Source organism: Salarias fasciatus, chromosome 9 (assembly GCF_902148845.1).
Source record: "Salarias fasciatus chromosome 9, fSalaFa1.1, whole genome shotgun sequence".
In the NCBI taxonomy this organism is placed as follows: domain Eukaryota; kingdom Metazoa; phylum Chordata; class Actinopteri; order Blenniiformes; family Blenniidae; genus Salarias; species Salarias fasciatus.
In genome coordinates, this window is record NC_043753.1 from 5,793,051 (window position 1) to 5,813,275 (window position 20,225).

The 20,225-nt window shown below is 45.3% G+C and overlaps 2 protein-coding genes across 3 annotated transcripts; both read left to right on the plus strand.

Annotated features, from left to right (window-relative positions):
• The first annotated feature begins 1,585 nt into the window (after positions 1 to 1,585).
• LOC115393935 (zinc finger protein 570-like) lies at positions 1,586 to 9,272 on the plus strand. Of its 2 annotated transcripts, none has more exons than XM_030099045.1 (3): positions 1,586 to 1,740; positions 3,491 to 3,787; positions 8,260 to 9,272. In XM_030099045.1, the coding sequence occupies exons 1-3, from the start codon at positions 1,587 to 1,589 to the stop codon at positions 9,192 to 9,194; spliced, it is 1,386 nt and encodes a 461-aa protein (XP_029954905.1). In that variant the 5' UTR covers position 1,586; the 3' UTR covers positions 9,195 to 9,272. The 2 variants fall into 2 exon arrangements, with proteins under 2 accessions (XP_029954905.1, XP_029954906.1); XM_030099046.1 differs by lacking the exon at positions 8,260 to 9,272 and adding an exon at positions 4,577 to 4,640.
• An 8,703-nt stretch (positions 9,273 to 17,975) lies between these two features.
• LOC115393967 (gastrula zinc finger protein XlCGF57.1-like) lies at positions 17,976 to 19,935 on the plus strand. Its single transcript, XM_030099090.1, has one exon. The coding sequence runs from the start codon at positions 18,307 to 18,309 to the stop codon at positions 18,910 to 18,912; it is 606 nt and encodes a 201-aa protein (XP_029954950.1). The 5' UTR covers positions 17,976 to 18,306; the 3' UTR covers positions 18,913 to 19,935.
• The last annotated feature ends 290 nt before the right edge of the window (positions 19,936 to 20,225 follow it).

Genomic DNA, 20,225 nt, shown 5'->3' on the forward strand with positions numbered 1-20,225 from the left:
TCCTCTTTTTGCAGCATGCTGTTCATCCCAGATTCCTAGTTGGGTGAACTCAAAGCCCCAAATTCAAAAAAGAGAAACTTTTTGACTTCCCGTTTGTATTGGAGTTCATGTCAGGTGAAATGCATTCACTATATGAATAATCAGTATGTGCGTGTGAGTGTGCAGCTTCGAACTATGTTCATTTTGCTATCCAGACTGTGTGGGAGTGAATGTCCTGATATGCATTGCTCAAGGGATCCATGGTGAGCTGTATGACTATAGATAGTTTTTCATTTATGTGCATCATAACTCTTAATTCCGAATTCGTCATTCCGTGAGATTAGAGTTTTGGAGTAATTTATGAGTGGGTGCAGAGTTTGTATCACGTGACTGCCCAGCTTTTGGCTGATTGGCCACACGGAGTCAGCTGACTCTTCCTTTTCGAAATCTCTCCGCCAGAGGAAACGCTGAGATTATTTCCGATATATTCCATTCAAAAGTAACGATCACGAGCGGCATGAAGCCCAGTGTAACAGAGTAAGAGTAGTTGTTTCCCCACATTCACGTGTTCATTCACACTGTTTCATACCTGCTCTGTTGAAGCTGCTTTGCGGTTTCAAGCTGGTTTCCAAAAGTCTGCGTTGTCGATCAATCTCCTCCTCGAACTGGACGATAGTTTGTTCAAACACGGTGAATATTTCTCCAGCAGCAGCAGTTAGTCGCTCGCTGATAAACTCTCTCAAAGCCTGAACTGAAGTCATTGTTGCTGCAGGAGATGAAATGTTTCCTCTGAGAGACACAACGACACAGCAGAGAGCTGCTGCTTCTTCTCTCCATGTGTTGGAGGCTCACAAACAATGTTCAGCCTCATACTGACTCCTACTGGACCCGGGGGGAACTGCAGGTTTTCTACTGCACCTGTAATGCAGGAGTTCTCCAGTCATGCCGGAAAGCATTAAATTTATTTTCACTTTTTCCACATTTTGTTAGTTATAGCCTTATTAAAAAGTCGGGTTTTTTTTGTGTGGGTATTATTTTAGTAAAACTATTTGTCATTTCGTATTTAGCATTATCTGTCTGTATCTCAATCTGTCTGTCCAAAATGAGAGTTGTCAAATGTGTAAAAGAATTTGTTCATGTGAACCAGAATCTTCAAAAGTTGTCTGTCTGTAATTAGGTTTTCAACTGTGTAAAAATCCTGCCACTCTGCATTATAAAGTGTACATGTAATAAGAATTCTCAATGATATCCCCATTACAATAATAACCCCATAATTTTTTATTTGATTTTCACAAATGACTTTAATTACAGAAATTCGATTCAGTACCACCATCATGAAATAACTGTATATAAGTAGATGTGTGTTTGTTATCTAGCAAAAACGACCTCGCTTTTCTAGCTATCTACAAAACATCATCTTTCATCAGACCACAGCCTCCAGCTTTTTCAGGTGCAGCTGAACACCTGCAGTTCCCCCTGTGTCCAGTAGGAGTCAGTATGAAGCTGAACATTGTTTGTGAGCCTCCAACACATGGAGAGAAGAAGCAGCAGCTCTCTGCTGTGTTGTTGTGTCTCTCAGAGGAAAGATTTCACCTCCTGCAGCAACAATGACTTCAGTTCAGGCTTTGAGAGAGTTTATCAGCGAGCGACTGACTGCTGCTGCTGGAGAAATATTCACCGTGTTTGAACAAACTATCGTCCAGTTCGAGGAGGAGATTGATCGACAACGCAGACTTTTGGAAACCAGCTTCAACACAACAGGTATGTGAAAGTGTGAATGAAGACGTGAATGTGTCTGGTGGAGGATCGATACATTTTGAAGCTGCAGACAGAAATGAGGCTGCGCTTAGTGTTCAAAGTGAAAAAAACTGGAGTAATTTTAAAGCAGAAACCTTCATTAAACAGCATCTGTATCAGAAACAGAGGAGATGGTGTTTGTGCTGTTTGCAAAACGGAGGAAGTGATTAAATGAAGTGACTTTCTCTTCTTTTTTTCACTAATAATACTGATTTATGTGTTGTTGAGGAGAAATTCATACTGGAATAATAAGGAGTGTGAAAATGCATCTATTCCTTGACAAAGTAATCCGTTCCACTGGGTTTCATGCCGCTCGTTACCGTTTTTTAACCTTTTTACTGGAATATGTCAATATGTCATGCCTCTGGTGGAGAGACTTCCGGAAAAGGAAGAGTCGATTGACTCCGCGTGACCAATCAAATGCAGCCTGACAGTCACGTGACTACATGCAAACGCTCCCCAGCTGTTAGAATCTTGCAAGCTTGTGCATCACCAGCAGGGGATTTGACTTCAGCTTTCTTTTCACTCTTTATGTGAAGAGAACAAACAGGATAGAAGTGAGAGAAGTACTGGAAATTGTATTTGAGAAAGGTAATATAAATAAATATAAACACTCTGAAAAGAGAAGTCCCAATATTTACAATTGTATGAGCATTTTAAAGAAAAGAACAGGAGAAAGCAATATACACAGTGCTGCCAACAGGCAGGTGAGGGGTCACGGATGTTTCCTGTGTGCTTCCTGACTCTGGACAGCTACAGGTCTTGTATGGAGGGCAGGTTGGCTCCCATTATTCTCTCTGCAGACCTGATTGTTCCTGTGCAGCCTGTGCCTGTCCTCTTTGGTGGTTGATCCAAACCAGGCAGTGATGGCGCTGCACAGAACAGACTCGAGGATGGCAGTGTAGAAAGTTGTCAGTGGCTCCTGCAGCAGGTAGAACTCCCTGAGCTGTCGCAGGAAGTCTCCTAAAATCCACTGTCATCTCCACAGTCTTGAGTGGGTTCAGCTCCAGGTGGTTGTGACTACACCAGAGGACTAGTGTAGGCAGGGGCTCTAAGGGGGGCGGCCTCTTGTAGTTGGTGATGTGCTGCTTGCTGATGATATTCTGATGTTGAGACGAGAAGCATTCAAGATCTGCTCGCTCACTCTTAATCTACTCGATATACACACTGATATCTGGAGGAAAGATTTCAGTCAAACGTCTGGAACGGGCTCAGATTTATTTGTCTGTCTGATAATACCCTATATTTACTTGGGGCACTGGCCATCTGCTGAGTTGTTGCTCACTTCTGTCTCTTCACTGTGGACTCTTCTGAGAAACACTGGGGAAGATGGCGATTCAGAGACATCATTTAACCTAGACTAAGATTGTTGGCTTTTTACCATGACAGCATCTTTCACTGTACACATTTAAAACAGACATCATGGTCAATCTGTCAGAATAATGATGCGTTCAAGTGTTGCTGGGAAAAAAATATGTCTGAGCCACAACAAACCAGAAGCTTCCCACCAACGTTTCAGAGCTCAGAGAAGCTCATGTTGCATCCAGACAGTTTTCTCATTTATTCTTTCAACCGCACAGCGACTGTCAGTTTTCTTGAAATGAGCAGACTTTTCAGTTTTTAAATGTTTCTATTTTAATTGTGGCCTGCCCTGTCTCATCCACCCATCTCTGCAAAATCTTCACCTCAGTGACTTTGTCTTGTTTCCCACCAGAGAGTCCACAGCAACACATTGGTGAGCAGAAGACGATCTCCAGCCTGGAGCAGGAGGAACGTGAAGCTCCACACATTAAAGAGGAGGACGGTGTGGTTGAAGTGACTGTCACTGATGGTGAAAGAGAGAATTCCCTCGACTCTGTGAGAGACTCGACCACCCAGAGACTGACTGCTGCTGCTGTGGAAATATTCACCCTGTTTGAACAAACCATCGTCCAGTACGAGGAGGAGATTGATCATCTGAACACACTGCTGGAAATCGGCTGGAGTCGTCAAATCAAATTACACAGAACAGGTATAGAAAAGTGTGAATGAACACATGAATGTGGCTGGTGGAGGATCTGCATCTTTATGGCTGAGATTGGTTTATCCACCTCAGACACTAGACGTATTTGTGTTGTTGTAGACTATGATGTTTTTTTGTTTGTTTGTTTTTTTAAAAAAAAGCATTTCCAGGGAACATTTAAAAACAGGACGTCTCATTTTTCCTCCATCTCAGGTAGCGTGGTGAACAGTTAACAAAATGTTGAGTGAATATACCCCCAAGAAAAAATTCATCCCCAAAAGTCATCAATAGAATGAGTGGACGCAATTTTTTTTAAATATGAATGAAAGTTTTCAGTTTGTCCATTGGAATCTCTTGTTTTAGTTGATATTTTTCCAATATTTTTATTGATTTTTGTGGATGTTCACACAAATGATGATTTGAAAAACAAAACTAAAGGCATAAAAACAATTTGACAAGAAAACTTGTTAACAGTTCACATTTCAGATCTGATCTGGATCAGAGCTGTATTTGGCCGATGCCAAAAAGGTTCTGAATGAATGGTTTTAGCTTAAAAAAATGTAAAAATGTCACACTTAGGACCATCAAAATATTAAAGAAAATCATAGATAAAAAAAGACTTTTTTTTCATGAATGGCTAGATATTATGTCAAAAAAAGTAAATCCAACTTTAGACACTGCAGTGACAGCCTATAATAACACAGATGGTCAATTTGTAGTGTTACGAATGGGAAACAGAGACAGAAGTGCAAATTAGAGAGTGTGGATTACAATACAGCACAATTCTTTCTATTTCAGCACCATGGACAGTGCCATGAATACATCCATCCATCCATCCATCCATCTTCAGCCGCTTATCCGGGGCCGGGTCGCGGGGGCAGCAGTCTCAGCAGGGATGCCCAGACTTCCCTGTCCCCAGACACTTCCTCCAGCTCTTCCGGGAGGATCCCAAGGCGTTCCCAGGCCAGCCGAGAGACATAGTCTCTCCAGCGTGTCCTGGGTCTTCCCCGGGGTCTCCTCCCGGTGGGACACGCCCGGAAAACCTCCCCAGGGAGGCGTCCAGGAGGCATCCTGAACAGATGCCCGAGCCACCTCAGCTGGCCCCTCTCGATGTGGAGGAGAAGCGGCTCTACTCTGAGCTCCTCCCTGGTGACTGAGCTCCTCACCCTATCTCTAAGGGAGCGCCCAGCCACCCTACGGAGGAAGCTCATTTCGGCCGCTTGTATCCGGGATCTTGTCCTTTCGGTCATGACCCAAAGCTCATGACCATAGGTGAGGGTGGGAACGTAGATTGACCGGTAAATCGAGAGCTTCGCCTTTCGGCTCAGCTCCTTCTTCACCACGACGGACCGATACAACGACTGCATCACGGCAGCCGCTGCACCGATCCGCCTGTCAATCTCACGCTCCATCCGTCCCCCACTCGTGAACAAGACCCCAAGATACTTAAACTCCTCCACCTGGGCTAGGGTCTCTCTACCTACCTGGAGAGGGCAAGCCACCTTGTTCCGGTCGAGGACCATGGCCTCGGATTTGGAGGTGCTGATCCTCATTCCTGTCGCTTCACACTCGGCTGCGAACCGCCCCAGTGCATGCTGTAGGTCCTGGTTCGATGAAGCCAACAGGACAACATCATCTGCAAAAAGCAGAGATGAAATCCTGTGGTCCCCGAACCGGACCCCCTCCGGCCCCTGGCTGCACCTAGAAATTCTGTCCATAAAAATGATGAACAGAACCGGTGACAAAGGGCAGCCCTGCCGGAGTCCAACATGCACCGGGAACAGGTCCGACTTACTGCCGGCAATGCGGACCAGACTCCTACTCCGGTCATACAAAGAACGGACGGCCCTTAACAGGGGGCCCCGGACTCCGTATTCCCGGAGCACCCCCCACAAGACACCACGAGGGACACGGTCGAATGCCTTCTCCAAGTCCACAAAACACATGTGGACTGGTTGGGCAAACTCCCATGAACCCTCGAGCACCCTATGGAGGGTATAGAGCTGGTCCACTGTTCCACGACCAGGACGAAAACCGCATTGTTCCTCCTGAATCCGAGGTTCGACTATCGGTCGGATCCTCCTCTCCAGTACCCTGGAATAGACTTTCCCGGGGAGGCTGAGGAGTGTGATCCCCCTATAGTTGGAGCACACCCTCCGGTCCCCCTTTTTAAACAGGGGGACCACCACCCCGGTCTGCCAATCCAGAGGCACTGTCCCCGACTGCCACGCGATGTTGCAGAGACGTGTCAACCAAGACAGTCCCTGCACATCCAGAGACTTGAGGTACTCAGGGCGAATCTCATCCACCCCCGGTGCCTTGCCACCGAGAAGCTTACCAACCACCTCGGTGACTTCAGCTTGGGTGATGGACGAGTCCACCTCTGAGACCTCAGCCTCTGCTTCCTCCACGGAAGACGTGGCGACGGGATTGAGGAGGTCCTCGAAGTATTCCTTCCACCGTCCTGTGATATCCCCAGTTGAGGTCAGCAACTCCCCACCTCCACTGTAAACAGTGTTGGCGGAGACCTGCTTTCCCCTCCTGAGGCGCCGGACGGTTTGCCAGAATTTCTTCGAGGCTGACCGATAGTCCTCCTCCATGGCCTCCCCGAACTCCTCCCAGACCCGAGTTTTTGCCTCCACAACCGCTCGGGCTGCAGTTCGCTTGGCCTGCCGGTACCCGTCAGCTGCTTCGGGAGTCCCATGAGCCAGCAAGGCTCGATAGGACTCCTTCTTCAGCTTGACGGCAGCCCTCACCTCTGGTGTCCACCACCGGGTTCGGGGGTTGCCACCACGACAGGCACCAGAGACCTTACGACCACAGCTCCGGGCAGCTGCTTCGACAATGGAGGTGGAGAACATGGTCCACTCGGACTCAATGTCTCCAACCTCCCTCGGGACATGAGAGAAGCTCTCCCGGAGGTGGGAGTTGAAAACCATGCTGACAGAGGGTTCCACCAGACGTTCCCAACAGACCCTCACAACACGTTTGGGTCTGCCAAGTCTGTCCGGTTTTCTCCTCCGCCAGCGAATCCAACTCACCACCAGGTGGTGATCGGTCGACAGCTCTGCTCCTCTCTTCGCCCGAGTGTCCAAAACACGCGGCCGAAGGTCAGATGACACGATAACAAAGTCGATCATCGACCTCCGCCCTAGGGTGTCCTGGTGCCAAGTGCACTTATGGACACCCCTGTGCTCGAACATGGTGTTCGTTATGGACAAACTGTGACTAGCACAGAAGTCCAATAACAGAACACCACTCGGGTTCAGATCAGAGAGGCCATGCGATCCAATCACCCCCTTCCAGGTCTCACTGTCGCTGCCCACGTGGGCGTTGAAGTCCCCCAGTAGAACAATGGAGTCCCCAGTCGGAGCACTGTCTAGCACCCCTCCCAGGGACTCCAAGAAGGCCGGGTACTCTGCACTGCTGTTTGGCCCATAAGCCGAAACAACAGTGAGGCACCTATCCCCGACCCGAAGGCGCAAGGATACGACCCTCTCGTTCACTGGGGTGAACTCCAACACATGGCGGCTGAGCTGCGGGGCTATAAGCAAACCCACACCAGCCCGCCGCCTCTCACCGCGGGCAACGCCAGAGAAGTGGAGAGTCCAGCCCTTCTCGAGAGGTTGGATTCCAGAGCCCAGGCTATGTGTGGAGGTGAGCCCGACTATATCTAGCCGGTATCTCTCAACCTCTCTTACAAGCTCGGGCTCCTTCCCCCCCAACGAGGTGACATTCCATGTCCCTAGAGCTAGTCTCTGTGTCTGAGGATCGGGTCGCCGGGCACCCTGCCGTCGGCTGCCACCCAATCCACATTGCACATTGCCATGAATACATTATTCATGATAATCAGGCTGATTGTTTCCATGTTCCTCATAAATATTGTCAGGTGTGCAGCATGTTAGCGCAGTCATTTCTTTAAAGGAGGCAACTCCACCGTCCTTTCACTCTCCCAGAAGGTGTTTCTACCACAGATTGTGCACTGCTCAGCCTGTCGTTGCACATGTGCTGGTCTGGGGTCAGTCTGGTTTCATGAGCCAGTCCAGCATGAGGTACACTGGGTCACCAATAATGTCTAATGTCACAGCAAGAGATGGCCCTTTTGTTTTGGACTAAGTTACAGTGTCCATCACTGAAAATATCCCAAAAATATGACTGCTTCAGTACTCTGGCAGCATGCATACTGCCTGGAAATCCAACACACACGTCTCAAAAATACTTTCCCATCTGCAGCTGCTTGTTGAAAAACTGAATGCCATCCTTTGTGATTGTAGTAGTCCCTGGGATGTTCTTCTGGTGATATTATTGGGATATGGTGGCTAACTGTAGCACCCACACACTGCAGCGCTCTCCAGCCATTTAAACACAAGTGTCCATTTGTAATAATTTCAAGGCACCTGGAGGTCCCCTCCCATTTTTTTAAAATGCTGGAACTGTAGAAGTAATGTAATAATTTATCTTTGGCTTTTTTGTCCTTGCAGAGCTCCCACGGCACCATGACTGTAGAGAAGAGCAGCTCTTCGAACAGGAAACAAGCTACTGTCTGGAGCAGGAAGCACCAGAACCTCCACAGTTCAAACAGGAACCAGAAGAACCTCCAGAGATTAAAGAGGAACCAGACGAACCAGAACTTCTACAGTTTAAAGAGGAGCAGGAGGAACCAGAAACTCCACAGATTGAGGAACCTGGTACCAGCCAGAAGGGAGAGCACCATGTGAAAGAACGTTTTGACACAGAATCAAGTAGAAATGCAGAGCTGGAAAATATCAGCATGTTTCATCGTGACAGTGTGGAAAAGTTTCCTGAGTCAGAGAAGCAGGCTGAATGTGAAAAACTTCCTTGTGAGGAAACATGTGATGAACCTCTCTGTAAAGAACCTAAAATATGTCATAAGGTTGGAAAGGTTACGGATAACAGCAAGATAATTTGTGAAACATGTGGCAAAAGTTTTAGCAATCATCGGAATTTGTTGCGCCACATGAGAATTCACACAGGTGAGAAGCCGTATTCATGTGAAATATGTGGGAAATGTTTCAGCCAAAAAATTCATTTTTTGGTCCACACGAGAACTCACACAGGCGAGAAGCCGCATTCTTGTGAGACATGCGGGAAAAGTTTTAGTAAACAGGGTCATTTGTTGATCCACATGAGAATTCACACAGGCGAGAAGCCACATTCTTGTGAAACATGTGGCAAAAGTTTCACCCAACACATTAGTTTGTTGCGCCATATAAGAATTCACACGTGTGAGAAACCATATTCTTGTGAAGCATGTGGGAGAAGTTTCAGTCAACAGAGTCATTTGTTGGTCCACATGAGAACTCACACAGGTGAGAAGCCGTATTCTTGTGAAACCTGTGGGAGAAGATTCTCTCATCGTAGTACATTGTCACACCACCTGAAAACTCACAGATAGATGAAGTCATGGACGACTGTGGGAGATGTCATCAGTCAGCCCAGCTTTTTTGAAGTATTATTTTTATTAAACATTCATTCATTCATTTTCTGAGCCGCTTGTCCTTTTTTGGGGTCGCGGGGGGCTGAAGCCAATCCCAGCTTCATTTCACTTCTTCAGCTTTTATCAAACATAAAAAAGACAAACATACATAACATAACCTTCCTTTACAATGTCACATAATAAGTATGACAGTTTGACAAAAAAAAGAATGGCTGACATAACACCGTGTACAGTTCCCCGCAGTAAGAGAGGTAACTTGTTATAGGTAGCCATCACAAAAACATCATCCTTTCATTGTAATCGGGCTGTTAAAGCCTCCATTCCATGCACCTCCCTCACTTTGTCGCCACTGATTCATCCATGTTATTGTCACCATGCTGAGTTATCTATAAATTTAAAACCCACCTGAGGAGTGTTAAACAACCTTGTTTTCATATTCCAATCAAACTCCTTCCACATGTTACTATTATGACCCTGATGATATCCAATGCACATTATTTCCCATTTTGTTTCAATGTCTGACTTGCAGGAAGCCTCATGTTTATGCCAAGATTTAATTTATTGTGTATTAATTAATTCAAATTGAATTTAAGATCTTAAAACGAATTTCTTTTGCTTTGGGGGAGACGGGAGATATGAATCAATTTGAGGCATGTTCCTTAAAATATTTTCTTTTTAATGGAGATAAGAGCATTGTTTAGTAAGATTTGTCCTTCAGAATATTGTTACATTTCTTTTCCAGAAACTGACATCCTTGAATTATTCGAGATGGTTCCCTGATTATACATGAATAATAAGTTAAAGCTCTTCTCACCAGCTGAATTGTTGTCCAAGGAGCAGTTTTAATGACTTTCTTAAAATTACTTTCGGAACATACCACATTAAATATGTGGGTAAAATTATTATATGTTCAAGGATTCCCATCATTGTCAATGTGGGGCAATGTTGCTGTATTAAAAAAAGATTTCTTCTTAAAAAAAGAAGAATTTTAGAAAATAACTGATGAATAATGAACCACGCTTCCTGGGCCGGTCACGTGGGACGGCCAGTTCTTGAGAGTCATATATTACGTCATCAGCAAGCGCCTGATGCACGCTCTTCAGAGTTTAATGGAGTTTAATATTTCATCTCCTGCAGCAACAATGACTTCAGTTCAGGCTTTGAGAGAGTTTATCAGCGAGCGACTAACTGCTGCTGCTGGAGAAATATTCACCGTGTTTGAACAAACTATCGTCCAGTTCGAGGAGGAGATTGATCGACAACGCAGACTTTTGGAAACCAGCTTGAAACCTCAAAGCAGCTCCAACAAAGCAGGTATGAAAAAGTGTGAATGAACACGTGAATGTGGCTGGTGGAGGATCGATATATTTCTTTTGAAGCTGCAAACAGAAATAAGGCTGCAGTTCTAGTTCAAATTGAAACAACAGGAGTGATTCTGACGCTGAAACGGGCGCAGTGTTTCGTGCTCTTGCCTCACAGCAAGAACGTCCTGGGGTCAAATCCCAGGATGTTTCTGTGTGGAGTTTGCATGTTCTCCACGTGCATGCATGGGTTCCATCCGGGTGCCCTGAGACAGACGAGCGATGGAGGACAGGAGCAAGTCCTTTTTTTCCGTGGACTGCGCGGTCGATGCATTCAGCCTCTGGTGGGGGAGACTCCGTCGGTCTCCGTCTTGCTTCCGTTGAGCATTGCTCCCTAGTGCTCCAGCATCTGTGTGGATTGATTAATAAAAACACTGCTCTGGGCTTCAGTAATAATCTTTTCCCTTGTAACGGACAACATACAGACCAGAAGTTCATTCTGTATAGTTCTTGAAGTTCTCTTGAATACAGCAGGCATTGCTGACCTCTCCTCCAGCCACCTTGGTTGTTTATTATCGTTAACGGGAGAAACTTCGGGTGTGGTGTCATCCTCGGCCACTTTCCTGTTGCTGGACTTTCTTTCTTTTTTTGCTATTCAATTTTTTATTTAAAAGAAAAGGACATAGATTATACATGTTGCTCACAATTTTGTGTTTGTGTCACCAATCTTTAACTCTAATGACAAAAGACTTCGTTCAATGAAAAACAAAATTTGAAATTAAACAGCATTCTGCTGCTAATCTAACACCTAAACTGTCGATAGACTATTTCAGCACCATGGACAGTGCCATGAATATATCACTAAACCGCGTCCTGCTGAGAATCTTGCATCTCAAATTGGGGTGTCATCGTTTACAGTTTTATTTCTACACGTGCAACCGGGACTTCTAACCGACGTGTAAAGCTGCGTTCAAACCGCCAAATGATTTCCTCGTTTTTGCGTCCAAATATAATTGAAAACAATGGGGAATGTGTTCAACCGGCTGCGAAACTCCATCCATTTTGTTGGGGTGTTTCGATAACAGCCGGCCTCTCCTGGATCCCCTGCTGCTGTTGTAAACCAGCTTTTCCCGACACAGCCTGCACCCAGCAGTATTTGCTGTTTGTTAGATAAGCTTCCACACAGTGCTCTGCTTGTTGTCAGCTGCCATCATGTCCCAGAGTCAACTTGAATGCAGCACTGGCTGTGACTGCTCTTTTTTTTTTTTTTTTCATCAATGTAACATTGCACCACATGTTTCTATTATGTATGCAGATAACTGCTCTAGAGAGAACACTTAATGTTATTATCTGAAGCTTTCAGGTAACAAAAACAGCTCTCAAAAACATTATATTTTGGAGAAAAAAGAACGAGGAGGAGAAGGATGAGGGAAACGACACACGGTTATTGATTTTTCTAAACGGTTATGATTTGTTATCTGTGTAACCATTTACATGTGTAGTCGTTGACGCCCCTAATCTCATCTGCTGATAGGCTATTTCAGCACCATGGACAGCGCCATGGATTTGACCAATAAGTTGCTCGAACCTGGGTGAGATGGAGGTGGGGTTTGAAATAAAGGATTGAAGGTCACTGGCATTCAGCCATGATGGATGCCTTGCAGTCTGAATGGCCTGTATGATAAAGTCACATAATGACAATCAATGAAAATGTCCCTCTCTGTGGATAACAAAGTGAGGTTTGAGGGTCCGGCCTCGTGTCCTGTCTCATCCAACCATCACTATAAAATCTTCACATCCATCACATCAGTGACTTTTTCTTGTTTCCCTCCAGAGACTCAGCAGCAACACATTGTTGAGCAGAAGACGATCTCCAGTCTGAAGCAGGAGGAACATGAAGCTCCACACATTAAATCAGAAGAGGATCTTGTTGAGTTGTCTGTTACCGATGGTGAAAGAGAGAATTCTCTTCACTCTGTGAGAGACTTGACCACCCAGAGACTAACTGCTGCTGCCACAGAAATACTCACTGTGTTTCAACAAATGATCGTCCAGTACGAGGAGGAAATTGATCGTCAGCGCAGACTGCTGGAACTCAACTGGAATCCTCAAATCCAGTTACACAGAACAGGTATGGAATAGTGTGAATGAAAACATGAATGTGACTGGTGGAGGATCTCTATCTTTATGGCTGAATTTATCCACTACGGACACCAGAAGGGTTTGTGTCGTTTATGTTATTAATATATTTAATCACCTTTATTCAGCAGACTGCTAACTCCAAATACACTCACTCTTGTTCTCCACTTTCTACTCCAGCTCAAGCACACAGTGCCTCCTCTCTTGTAGACATTCAGTCACAGCAACAACAAAACATTCCACTTTAGAAAACAAAAGGGATCCACAATATATCAGCTGTCATATCAGAATAGGCTGAGATAAGTTTTTTAATTAAAAAAAATGGTGTCACTCTGATAATTAAGAGTGAGCTGATATGAATATCATTGTGGTATTAATGATTCACAGCAGATGTTTCCTCTCATCTCTAATGCAGTTGGAGAACGAGTAGTTGGTCAAGAACTTTTGTCGTGGCCCAGATTTTGTGAGAGACTGTAGGAACAAGTGCTTCCTTTAGGCCTTCTTCTTCCTGGCGTTTCCTCCCCAAGTGAGATCCTCTGAGAGATGAACACCAATGCGGATGTCTCAGTTTGACTCCTCAGTTTTTAGCTTTACCGTTCCGTTTCATTACCTCGACAGCTGGCCAGCCCCTGATTGGCCAGGGCGGGACGTCACTCGACCAGTGTTTCCTAATCCTCAAGGCCAGCCGTCCAACGTTTTTTAGACGTTTCCCTCTTTCAACACAGTGGCCCTCATTTATGAAACGATCATACGGCGGCATACAGGCGCACGGCCATATGAAACTCGGGATCGGTATTCATCAATATGATCTTGATCGTACAGAAATATGAAATCTCATGATAGGTCTGACATCATGTACACAAGTTTGACTCCGTGTGGATTTGCGGTGCCGCACAGCAAAACCTGGCGGAGCGTGAAAACAATTATAAAGCACATCTCAAACATGACATAAAGCACAAGCAGCCACATACTCAGTACAGATTTAAAAATAAAAGAATAAAGAAAAAATAATGCCCTGACAAAATATCTAATAAAATATCCCCTTGCAAAGGACTTTCAATCACCCTGCTAATCCACTCTGCCAAAGAGTAAGAGGGCTGTAGGTGCACAAAGACGCTTCAGATGCTCAGACCTAGTGGGGGAAATGCTGTTGTCTAGCCCCGAAAAGTGTGTGACTTTATTTTGGCCTATGCAGTTTTACACAATATTGCATTGGCCAATCGAGTGTCTTTTGATGCGCCGGCTCCACGAGAGGACCCGATGTGGGAACCAGCAGAGGCTCCACTGGGAGTAGGAAGGAGGAGACAGGACCTGATGAACCACTTGTGAAATGTGACCATGAACCCACCTGCAACATGTGCTCCAGTATCTCAATTTCCAATTCCGTCTTCTTCATCTGGAGGTCCAGATACTGCTGTTCTTTAAGGGATTTCTCTATTTTGTTAAGTAAGTGGATTTTGTACATTTCTTTGACTGGTAACTGGGAATACATAGAGGACATTAAATTATCCAGCTGCACATGAATTGAATGAAATGAGTCTCTGGTGTTTACTGAACATCATCTCACAGTGTTGATCTGTGATGTGGAAGTTGAGGGACCATCCTGCTGCTGACCAGCCACAATCTGTTAAAAAGGATGACAATGTTGAATATTTCAGTGTCGGCTAAATGTACAAGCTCTATGTTCCACAGGAGTATTCAGAATTTTAATGGGAAGAGAACAATCAGTAACGTACCTCTATATGACTTTCTGAATCCTCTGTGAAGGCAGCAGACACGCGTCATCCTCCTCATCCTAGATAAATTACATCTTTCAGTATATTTGCGTATATTTTTCCAAACTAGCATTTGGCAAAAATATTCTGAGTATTTCCTCCTGACAGTTTCAGGTTGGTTGTAGCATGAAGGGACTCCAGCAGGCAGATAGAACCTTCCCAATCTGGGCCAAAAGAAGACAAGGACATGAAAGACAAAATCAATATTTGTATCAATAACATTTTTAAAATATTATACTCAAATAATAGATAATAATATTAGATTAAATAGGAATAATTGTTTAACATAACATGATATAAATTTGTGACATAAAACAACTGCACAGTCCATCAGCCGCTACTTTACAATGTAAAACATGCTTAAAATGATGTCCCTCAATGAGATTATGCCGAGGTCTTACCTGTTTAAACAAAGTTGTTATATTTCATCTTTAGTTGCTGCCATGTGCGCTTTATCCCCGCGGGATCACACCTAAATGTAGTACCTTAATTGGTGACCATTCAAACAGTTTCCCTGTAATAATATTTAATATTTCACAATATTCTGATATAAAGGACTACATTTAAACTTACGCATTGACACGGGCAGCGATTTTCGGGATGCCGAGCAGTGCGCTGCTCACACGGAGCGTCGAAGCGGCGCAAAGCGCACCGCTGCTGCTCAGCTGCTAATTGCTAACGCGGCGCCATTTTTAAAAATTTTTTTTTTTTTTTTCCTGTCCGTTGCCCGGTCACTGCAGAATTTAGTGCGGGCGGGGCGCCCGGACTGGAAAGGTCTGGCGGAAACCCTGGCTTCGCATTTTGGTTCACCTCATTCTTCACCACGAAGGACCGATACAATGACCGCATCAGTGCAGACGCTCCACCGATCCGCCTGTCAATAATGGTGTGTGAATGTGTGTATGAATGGGTGAATGTGATAATGCAGTGTGAAGCGCTTTGGTCTCTGCTAATGCAGATGAAAAAGCGCTATATAAGTCTAGTCCATTTACCATTTATCCTTCCCCCTTTAATAAGCCCCTGGCTGTACCGAGAAATTCTGTCCATAAAAATTATGAACAGAACCGGTAACAAAATGATGGGGATCGTGGGTGTCACCAGGAAGCTGTTCATTTGCCATGACTGCTGTGTGTGCACGCGCACAGCAAGGGGGGGTAAGCCCTTCCTCCCACCCTCAAGGTGGGGGAACGCATTTGAAATTCGAGCCAAGCTTCAAAGCCCACCTCTGAGAGGAGGTGATGAACTCTGATTGGTCAGGTCTCACAGAAACTGCCCAGCGCCGCGGTTCCTCCTCCCCTCACATGCATGAGTTCTCTCCGGGCCTTCAAAGAGGAAGGTTCTCCAGAGAGTTCTCGCCCGACCTCCAAGGAGGCAAGAAGGGACCTTCCCTGGTCTTTCTGAATCCAGGGTTTGAGTCTCAGTCCAATCCTCCTGTCCAGATTTCGCCTAGCTACTGCTATAACTAGCGAACTGCCCTCTGGAAGGGCTGTCAAGAATGCACGGCGGATATAACTCACTGATGAACACGTTTATTTTTCACATCTGCGAACAGGAAACACATGCAGCCACACCACATAGCCTGCTCCCCATTATTCCTGCACTATTAAATTGAGAAATGAACTCCCTTACTCTCTCTAATAGTCACTGTTGATTTCGCAGGTTGTAAACCTGAAACACAAGCATATATTCTGACATCAGTCATGAAATATTATGCCTATTAAAGGGCAACTTCGGTTTTTTGACACCTGGACCTTATTTATAGGTGTGTGCATGCTCATATACTCACTCAGACAAACATCGTGCAGCTCGGAGTCCTTCAGAAGTTATTTAGATCCAACTGATTTAGCCGCACTTAGCGGGGGCCACGGCAATGGCGCTTTAGCGCGGGACATAATCTCTGCAAAATCGCTCATTTCTGCTATATTTTTTCATCCATCGCCAGTGTTATCATAAAGTCAGCTCATCTACCATCTTCAGGTGGGTCAGCTGACAGTTTTCGCTAACTTAGCCACAATTAGCTCGGATGGGACCATTGCAGCTCCTCTCCCCAGCAGAGAAGCTCTTTGAGTCAGCCTGACTGTCATGGGGCCCGGGCATCTGACTCGCAGGGAGGCTGCATAAAGTCGGCTCGTCTACCGTCTTCAGATGGGTCAGATGGCCAGGGGCAGCCGGCGTGTGTGTCCGGTCGCCTGCCTGCGGAGCCGGGCCTGGAGGCTAGGCCGCTGGGTCGGGGGAACCGTCCAGCGGCGGCGCTGGGCGCCGTGCAGCTGGACGCTGAGGCGTGAGGCGTGTGATCCCCTATAGTTGGAACACACCCTCTGGTCCCCCTTTTTAAAAAGGGTAACCGATCACCACCCTGGTCTGCCAATCCAGAGCATTGTCCTAGGCCGCCACACAATGTTGCAGAGACGTGTCAGCTAAGACAGTCCCTGCATATACAGAGATTTAACGTACTCAGGGCGAATCTCGTCGACCCCCAGTGCCTGGCCACCAAGGAGCTTACCATCCACCTTGGTGCCTTCAGCTTGGGTGATGAGTGAGTCCACGTCTGAGACCTCAGTCTCTCCTTCCTGCTCGGAAGACATGGCAACAGGACTGAGGAGGTCCTTGAAGTATTCTTTCCGCCATCTGATAATATCTCCAGTTGAGGTCAGCAGCTCCCCTCCTCCACTGGTAAGAGTGTTGGTGGGGACCTGTTTTCTCCTCCTGAGGCGCCGGACAGTTTGCCAGAATTTCTTTGAAGCTGATCTCCAGTACTCGGTTTCCTCCTCCACCAGCTCCTCTCTTCACCCGTGTGAAGCCGTGTCACTCTGGAGCTGCCTTGCTTGTGGTTGCACTGAAGATGGGGGGGTGGTTGATGGAACTCTTGCTACTTTTTCCCCTCATTGGACTGAACAATAAAGTAGTGAACATGAATGTTTTTTGAAGAGGCTTTTCCTGAGGATATTTAAAGGCAGGACGTCTCATCCCTCCATCTCAGGTAGGGTGGTGAACAGTTGACAGAATGTTGTGTGAATATGAGAGAAGCTGAGTGAATATAGCACCTAGAAAAGGTTTGAGAAAAGTGATCTTTCAACCCTAGAGGTGGTCAACAAGCAAAAATGTAATGATGATATGCTATTTTTGTAATTTGGAAGTTTTCAATTTCACTTTTTGCACCCCTCCTCTCCCCCTTTTTTAAGCTTAATCTGTAGAAGTAATGTAACTCATCTTTTTTCTTGTACTTTTTTGTCCCTGCAGAGCTCCCGCAGCACCATGACTGCAGAGAGGAGCAGCTCCATAAACAGGAAACAAACTGTCTAGAGCAGGAAGAAACAGAATCTCCACCGATAAAAGATGAAGAAGAAGAACCAGAACTTGTACAGTTGAAAGAGGAGCAGGAGGAACCAGAACCTCCACAGATCAAAGATGAAGAAGAAGAACCAGAACTTCTACAGTTTAAAGAGGAGCAGGAGGAACCAGAACCTCCACAGATCAAAGATGAGGAAGAAGAACCAGAACTTCTACAGTTTAAAGAGGAGCAGGAGGAACTAGACCCTCCTCAGATTGAGGAGCAGGAGGAACTCGGCACACAGTCGGGAGAGCAGCTTATTGTGAAGTTTGAAAGTGATTCTTTTAAGGTTCCTTCTATTGAGGAGCAAGGTTACCTGAGTGAAGCAGAAGAAGTACTGGACGCTGAGCCATCAGAGAGTCAGGTTGGATTTGAAAGGCTTCTTTGTGAGAGAACTCGTGGTGAACCTGTCTGTTCTAATCATCAGTTACGTCAGAAGGTTTTAAGTCTCACTGATGACATGAAGAATTTAATTTGTGAAACGTGGGAAAGGCTTCAGCCATCAGGCTAATTTGAAGAAACACATGATAATTCACACAGGGGAGAAGCCGTTTTCTTGTGAGACATGTGGAAAATGTTTCAGTCAAAAGGTCCATTTGTTGGCCCACAGGAGAACTCACACAGGCGAGAAGCCGTATTCTTGTGAAACATGTGGAAAATGTTTCAGTGAAAAGAGTGTTTTGTTGGTTCACATGCGAATTCACACAGGTGAGAAGCCTTACTCTTGTATAACATGTGTGAAAAGTTTCAACCAACAGAGTCATTTGTTGCTCCACATGAGACGTCACACAGGTGAGAAGCCGTATTCTTGTAAAACATGTGGGAAAAGTTTCAATGATCAGAGTCAAATGTTACGCCATGTGAGAATTCACACAGGCGAGAAGCCGTATGTTTGTGAAAGATGTGGGAAAAGTTTCCGTCTACAGACTGGTATGATACGCCACATGAGAATTCACACAGGCGAGAAGCCGTATTCTTGTGAAACGTGTGGGAAAAGTTTCCGTGTGCAGAGTCATATGATACGCCACATGAGAACTCACACAGGCGAGAAGCCGTATTCTTGTGAAACGTGTGGGAGAGGATTTAGTGATCGTACTTCATGGCTGCGCCACCTGAAAACTCACAAATGAAGTCCTGAAAAATTCAGTGGGAGCTCTCTTTCATGAAGTCCAGCTTTCTTCCAAAATGACAAGATAGCCAGTTTAGAGGAAACACTACTGATTTAAACACTGTTGAGACAAAGCCCCGTTTACATGACTCTGAAAGTCCTCCTTATGATCAGACTGTGAGGTCAAACTGAGTGTAGATTTCTAACATAAACACCTAAGTGTATCTGATTCATTCAGATTGGATTAAACTTCCGATGTGATTGTAAGAGGTAGTCTGCACTGATTGATAATAGACTTGATGCCTCATATAACCAGCTGACAACATTAAATCGTATGAAACAAGCAGGTGATTCATTCTGGTCTAGGGCTGTCGCAATTATTACAATAATCGTCAATCGCGATGATTTTTCATATTCGCGATTACCATGAATTATTTATTTTGTCCACAAAGTTGCATAAAACTCAGAATCTGACGTCATGGTGGAGCGCCATGCGGCAGCAGCAGCAGCCACAGCAGCAGCCGCAGCCGCATGCAGCGTCGCAGCCTGACTCACCCTGCCGTTTCCCTCTCGTCTTGGCTGGACGGTTAGCGAGGCTAGGCTAATAACATTGAGTCACATAATGATGTGCTCCCTGGAACCGGAAGCAGAAATTAGGAAAGTCAAACCAAAACAAACGGGAAAAACTGGACACTGGTTGAGAAAAGAGCTTTTAATAGAAACCCTGATACAACAAAAACTTCTTGAGAGGGGAGGTGGTTGCTCAAACAGCTCCATGATAGACGACGAGCAGATTGGCTGCTGCCAGCGAATCACGAAGCTGTTTGAAACAGATGAAGATACAACAGCTGGTGCTGAAGACTGCTGACTACAAAGCCAGAGATCAAAACCTGCAAAGTGGGAAAGAGACGTTTTGCTTATGTTACAGATACTGTATAATCTGTTTAAACTGGGCTCCATGTGTTCGAGGACTGATCCTGGGTCACTTTATTTAGCATTTGTGTATAAAGATCTGTTCAGTTTGATTGTTTTCAACTGAACTAAAAATGCCCCTGGAAACAGGACCTGTGTTTCAGGAGATTTATTGTTTCGGGTCTGTCACAAAAAATGTGAACTTATAAGAACTGGAAATAAAATAATATGAATCCACATAACGGAGTCGTAACTTAACTTCACTCTTTCTTTGCTACATGGGCAATACAGGTCGACTTGTTTGGCACCATTTGTACACAGGGCGATTCAAAGTGCTTCACAAGGACAAGAAACAAATTAAAATCACAGAAACCAAAATAGACATACATTGAATAGACAATGGGCAATTAAAACAGGAAAAAA